At 34.8% G+C, this 7,089-nt stretch overlaps 1 protein-coding gene across 1 annotated transcript; it reads left to right on the forward strand.

Moving 5' to 3' along the window:
- The first annotated feature begins 29 nt into the window (after positions 1-29).
- Positions 30-7,083, forward strand: LOC128551921 (uncharacterized). Its single transcript, XM_053532876.1, has 5 exons — positions 30-3,861; positions 4,474-4,749; positions 5,179-5,281; positions 5,501-5,672; positions 5,868-7,083. Exons 1-5 carry the CDS (start codon positions 3,628-3,630, stop codon positions 6,448-6,450), a joined length of 1,368 nt encoding a protein of 455 aa, XP_053388851.1. The 5' UTR covers positions 30-3,627; the 3' UTR covers positions 6,451-7,083.
- The last annotated feature ends 6 nt before the right edge of the window (positions 7,084-7,089 follow it).

Below are 7,089 nucleotides of genomic sequence, written 5' to 3' on the forward strand. Positions count from 1 at the left end.
CACTTGCAAAAACGGTACACATAGGTTTTTTCTTTCCTTTTAAAGTCTAGTAAACGAGTGTCTAATGCTTATCTGATAACGGAATCTAAATATGTTACCAAAATAATTACTCCTTTTTTTAAAACAAAAACGGGACGTTCTATGTGATAGCGCCTGTGCTTCTCTGTCCGGCCTCTTTCTATCCGTCATATTTTTGTCCGGCGCATAACTTGTAAAAATGTTCAAGATATTACCCATACCCTAAGCACAGAGGTAGGTGGCGACGAGACAATATACAGAGCGCAACATCCGGATCGTTATATCTAAGGTTAAGGTCACTATTTGAGGTCAAATATCAAATCTGACGTCATATTTTGTGTCCGGAGTAAAACTTGAGAAAACATCAAGGTATTTACTTCAAACCAGGCATGTGAGTGACTGGCGATGAGACGATTTACAGAGCACATAATCTGGGTCGCCAAATTAAAGCTTAAGGTCGCATAAGTAGATAGCGATGAGACGATATGCAGAGCACAAAAATCGAGTATGTATATCAAAGGTTTACATTGACTTGACGTTGTAGAACAGACAGAAATTAGGAATTCTTCGAAAACACCACGCACAGTAAACCCAGTATTTCCAAGCAAACCATTAAACCAACAACTTGATAAGCAAGGAACAAACAAATTTCCACAGAACGAAACATAACGACAAAATCACAAGGCAACCATAGTAAACATTGCGTGGAAAAATACCAAAAGCCGAAATCAAGATACACGTAAGTACCGCAATGGAACTGCCTGCAGCAGTCATTTTCATTTACACATTACACACAGCTGCTACAAAAGAAAACAACAAATCATTTGTTTATCAAATAATGATTTCAGTAAAACAATGCAAAACATGTATTCGGCAATTCTTGACATATAACTTAAAGATAGTACCTATTTTTTTCAAATCATAGGTTTGAAGTTAAAAAGCTTTCGAATGAAGGCAAATGTCCATATATTTCTCGAAAATAGATATATTGACTTGACAGTATTTAACCAAAAACGTAGAGTTATGAACATTTAATATTTTCATATAAAAGAAAATCTTGTGATCAAGGTAATGTAACTCTTCTTGAACATGGAGAGCAAAAACATCAAAGGGACATAATATATTGAATATTTTCTGTTTGGGTGCATTTTATTTAACATTTAGCTGTGATCTGGATTGATACATAATGATCCATGATACTGTTCACTGAAAATATAGAACATCTGTTACAATCTGATAACAGCAAAAACATGCGGTAGCAGAATGCAAATATTCGCGCTCTGACCGGGACTCGAAACCTGGACCTCTCACACCTAAGGCAGACATTCTACCACTTCCCTACATCAGTAGTTGCTATAGTTAGGCAGTTTAAGTGCACCCCTATCTCTTCCCCACTAGATTACGTGAATGGGAACAATTTTGTGACAATAACATGTCCGGATTATTGGCGTATTTGCTTTGTTATCTAACGGCAATTTTTGTGATAAGGAAAAATATAATCTAACTTTGCCAAATATTTAATCGGTCAAAACTGCGTATGAACTTAATAACTGGTAGTACCTGTGAAATATAACTTGCACTGAATCTTTAATATTTGCCCTTTTAGCAGCTTGCGAACGGCAAAGACAGTGAGCTTTGTCCAAATTTAAGCAGTCATTTTACCAGTTTTGAGAGGATTTCAATTGATAGGAAATTACAGTTACAAACTAAATACCTTTCTGCAACACACGAAGTCATTAACATTTACATTTACTGTCAATTATGACTAAGATCGACTGTCATTCATTCATTCCAATGATTCATAGACAGAGTCCGTTGTTTACATTTTAATCGTAACCGGTGTACTTGTAAAAACCACTTCATTTTGAAAAATTGAAGTATGCGAATAGCTCTGGTATGGTCTCTATATACCTATGACATTTAACAACGTTATATAACTAAGAAACAAATTAGCTTTAAGCTCATTCTCATCCATGAGTTTCGTAATAATCGCAAGATGACATATGGTCCCTCTGCTGGTACGTGAGAAAGCATTTAACTAATTAGCGAAAACGAAATGTTAATATACCAGGTAAAAATGCTGTACATTCACGAAATCATTAGCAACAAAGAATAAAAATTCATAACCATCGTAACAGCTAACAGCAACAGCACCCACCTACTAAACATTTGTAACTTAATACTTTCTTCAACTTGCCAAATTAATACAACTCAGTGTATTTTAAATACTTAGTCATGGTACATTTGTTGATATTGAAGTTTTCTTTTCCATGCGTTCTGTGACAATCTGTTGCTGTCTTTTTGTACTCATAATTAGCAGGCTTGTATGCTTCGGGCGTGAGTATGTATTTTAACTTCATTTACTTACTTTTATCGTAGAGATGGTGTCTTACTACATACTTTCCATCCAAGAAATATATATTTATATCTATTCCGTCCCTGAAATAGGTCATAAGTTTAGGCTGTAAATTTAAGAAAATTAGTGGGGGGAAGAGCAGAATATTGTTTTCGGTCGGTCGGTCTGTCTATCTGTCCGTCCGTCCGTAGACCAATCGGTTTCCGGATGATAACTCAAGAACGCTTGGGATTAGGATCATGAAAGATAATACGGAGGTTGGTCATGACCAGCACATGACCTCTATTTGAGGTCAGTAGGTCAAACTTCAAGGTCACAGTGACCCGGAACAGTTAACCAGTTCCCGGATAGTTACTTAAGAACGATTGGGCATAGGACCATGAAAGTTAATAGGAAAGTTGGTAAAAGCTCAGAAAATGATCCCATTGGATTTTAAGGTTAGTAGGTCAAAGGTCAATGTCACAGAGACCCGGAACAGTAAAACCGTTTCTAGACGGTAACTTTAGAACGTTTTGACTTAGGATCACGAAACTTGATAGGGATATTGGTCATGACCAGCCGATGACTCCTATTGATTTTGAGGTCCATAGGTCATATTGACCGAGAACAGTAGACCTTTTCGCCAAATAACTAGTGTATGTTTTGGTTTAAGATCGCATTTGATTACTCGTAAATGACCCATAAGTACTGATTTGGGGTATGTACGTCAAATTTTCAGTGCACACTGACCAAATAATTTCGTGTTCTACGAGCTCTTGTTTTAAGTTGGGAACGCCTCTTCTTTTCGTTGAATTGCATTTTGGGTATCATTTAAAGTTTCATATACAACGCCATATGAATACTTCTGCGGGTGTCTCTAAATTAAAGTTTGGTACTTTTGACTTAAATAAATTTTGAGTTTTGCTCAACCCGAGGCTAGAGGATGTAGGCGATAGCTTGCATTTTCATTAAGGTCGAACCAGGCCTGCAACATATTCATTTATGTCGTGTAAAGCGACATGTGTTTTCCATTGTTCCTATTTTGCATCTGTATACTATTAGTGTAAAATGAATTAAAACGAAGACGACGATACCAAAATTACTAAATCACAATGAAGTATAATTTCTAAATTCCTATTTCAAAAACATAAATATCGTCAAATTTACTAATGGCTCATAATTCTTTATATAAATATAGGAGCGCGCCCTTTTAAGAAAGAAATACGTTTGCCGATTATATGTACGTTTAATATACATACTCTACTTTTACTTGCATGTTCACAATATTTTTGTTTATCACTAAAAGTATATATATATTAGGCACCTGTAAATGTTATGATGGATTTGGTGGTGATGATTGCTCCATTGACTTCGAAAAGCCGCCCTCTACTGCAAGTTTACTTCACGGAAGTACCTGCGACGAGAAAGAAGCAAAATGCACGCATGTGTTTATCTACGGAGGATTTTTTGCAAGTGAATCTGTGACTTGTCACATCACAACATTTGAGGTAAGTACGTTCTATTAATGTGCTATCAACCAACTATAGTTATGACACATACAATATTGTGTGACTTTTCCCAATGAAAGACCGACTGTAGTATAATACGTATGACAACTAGTCTGTGTCTGTTTACATAATGACTCTTTAATGTTATGAAACACATTCTTTTTGACGCCTTGTACATCACTTGCAATTGAAACGATCTAATTTCATTTTATAAATGCATAGGTATATATCAAAACAACTACATCTAATTCATAAACACCTTATCAATATTTAGTACGATCTTGTTCATCGGTGTAATCTATATGACATTGATACTATCTTGGCAATGCCGCACTCGGTAAATGTATGACATTGTTTATTTGAGGATGATTAAATATACGTCAAGACTAATTTATGACATTTTGATAGTACATGTAGTACTTTGAACAATTACATTGAATTCTGCTATTCAAGTAGCAATACTATTCCGGTAGAAAGACTATCACATGAAGAATGAACATGTATAACCATTCTATAGTTTAATAGGAGAGGAAAAATGACTTGATCAAATAATGATTATCACCATTTTTATCAAAACACAATTGTACAAAATGTGTTAATTCTATTTTTCAGACTCGTGCCAATAAAGAGGGTCGGCTGAACATGGATGCATACGTCATACGAGGACAAACACAATCATTAATAGAAGTGATTTGTTCTCTTGTGTCGCCTATCACAAGAAAAGGATCTCTTTCAGACCCCCAAGAAGTAAAGTTGCTATCTTGCTACAGGGTTTCAGTGAGCAATGATGGCATACATCATGGAACACCACTTGAAATGTGTGTTTACAATTCAGAATGTCAAACTTTGTCAAAAAGCAGTAGCGGCATGCTTACAGCCGACATAAAGGTAACACATACACTATGTAAATACGTCTTTATGATTATATTTCCTTAGGGTCATATTTGAATAATTAGACAAAAACGACAAAATTCAAACATTTTCTTTATTAACATCTGATCAACCCAAAACCATGTTTTACTGTAGTAAAAATGTCATAGGAGGCTTCGAAAATATCTATAGATAGAGTTAATTAGAAACTTGGCACTAATAATTTTCGTGAAAGCAACGTTCTTTTTTATTACTGTAATATTTATTGTATGAAAATACAACTATAGGCATGTTAAGATGAAAATGAGTCAATGTCTTACAATGTGTGTTTATACCAAAGAAAGTATCATTCACGCAAGTGTAGATTTTAACATATACGTTTTATTTTATCGTATCAATGTGCGCTGATTATTTATGACGGCTCAATCTTAAATTCGTCTATTTCAGGAAGGATATTGCTTTATTAATGGCCTCTGTGTACCTAATCGAAAACAAAAGCCATCGTTAGAAATGTACTGTCTTCCAGAAATTTCGCTTTATAGTTGGTCAGGTATTTAACCAATCATTTTATACATTAAAAGGACATTATTTAACGTTTTAATAATATTACATTTGCAGTTACACTTACAGTTGTAACAGTAATGGAAATATCATATTAATCGTGTATTTTAGTTTATAATTTAAGTATTTATAAACAGTACTTTCAAATCTAAGTATTTGTTTCAAATACGATAATACGTGTCTAATGATACCCCTTTTTTTAATTCAGCATTGCCTACTTCAACACAGACATCTATGACAGCAACAACATCTGTTCTTGTTACGTATCTCGACAACTCCAAATCGAATTGGCAGACTCCAGTAATCGTTGGTGTTGTATGTCTTTGTACAATTTGCATAATTGTCGGTCTTGTGGTCTGCATACGAAAGCGAAAACGAAGGTATTCAACCAAATTTTGTAACGTTATTAAAGTTAACCTTTTCCGTAATGATTATAAAGACACCTTCAGACGCATATTTAAAAGTTTGTATCATCTTATTAGATACGGAATAAGAACTACTTACAGTCAAAGAAGAAAAACTCACGAATAAAGTAGCAAGGAATAACACTATTGATGATTCAAATATTGCTTTAGGAAGAATGAGAACAAAAAGAAACAGAAGGGCGAACTGAAAGTAAATTTCAAACACAATGCAGCCTTCGATGAAGAGACGTATGCCTATATACACCCGACAGATGTAAGCGACAATGTACCTTACGAGAAAACCTCGAAACGGACCGCTGGTATAACCGACGACTATTTGTGTTTAGACAAGACCCAGTACGCACAGTCAAATGCGGGAAACAATAGAGGGGGAGGGGATGGACCAGTGTTGCCTGAAAGACCTAATGACAATGTTCGAGATCCTTATGAGAAACTTCGTTCTACAAATCAAAAACAATGGGGTTATGACAAAATTCTAAACGATTACCGATATCGACACTCTGGTACCATAGAAAGGCAGTCTGATCCGTATACGAGATTAAGTAACGAAACGCAGAAGAAAAAAGACTACTTCAAATATGAGGGTATTCAAGAGGATTATCTCATACCTATGACAGGAAATGATGAGGGAAACAAAGAACCTCCAAGAAACTTGTTTGTAACAAGAAAGAAAGAAGATGATATCAAAGATGGATATGAAAGGCCAGATCCACAATTATACAGACAATACTAATAGTACCAATGTGGAATGCCATATATGTATTTATGACTGATTATGCAGAGTGTGGAATCGTAAATATTCTTCACATCAATTAATTTTGCAAGGCCATTTCGATGTTTGTGGTAGCATAGCAAAATAGGCATGATAATGAAGCTTTTGGCGTTTTATAAACAACAAACATATTGTCTCTTCTACTCTTTCTTGTTTACGCAAATGTTATTCTGCTGGTTGACGACATATCATTTAGCCATGTCCGTTTACTTATGGCATGATAGATGTAGTAATAGTTCTGTAATTTGTCACTTTGTGACACTTTAACTTCACCTTTCGTTTCAGTTCTTCACACGAACACAATACAGTGGTTTAAAATGTATATTGTATTTGCTATATGTAGACATTCCACGACAAACGATGATCTGGAACAACATCTGAAATAATGTCATGATTGTCAATGTTAATTTTGATGTGAGTTATGCTTCAGATTTACATGGTTCTGTATCAATCTTGTTTTATCGAAATGAACATATTCATTAGTTTAAACAAAGTTACCGTTTATAAAATATATAAACAGAAAACGAGAAACATGTATAAAATTACTATAAAATGCCTCGTAGCTGTCAGCAACTGCATACTATGTCGCAATCTTCTTAG

Source organism: Mercenaria mercenaria, unplaced genomic scaffold, assembly GCF_021730395.1.
Source record: "Mercenaria mercenaria strain notata unplaced genomic scaffold, MADL_Memer_1 contig_1838, whole genome shotgun sequence".
Taxonomy (NCBI): Eukaryota; Metazoa; Mollusca; class Bivalvia; order Venerida; family Veneridae; genus Mercenaria; species Mercenaria mercenaria.

Coding starts and splice junctions, on each gene's coding strand:
- LOC128551921 (XM_053532876.1), top strand. CDS start 3,628: ATGTTCACAATATTTTTGTTTATCACTAAAAGTATATATATATTAGGC. Junction 5,282..5,500: donor TTCGCTTTATAGTTGGTCAG/GTATTTAACCAA, acceptor TTTTTAATTCAG/CATTGCCTACTTCAACACAG. Junction 5,673..5,867: donor ATACGAAAGCGAAAACGAAG/GTATTCAACCAA, acceptor ATATTGCTTTAG/GAAGAATGAGAACAAAAAGA.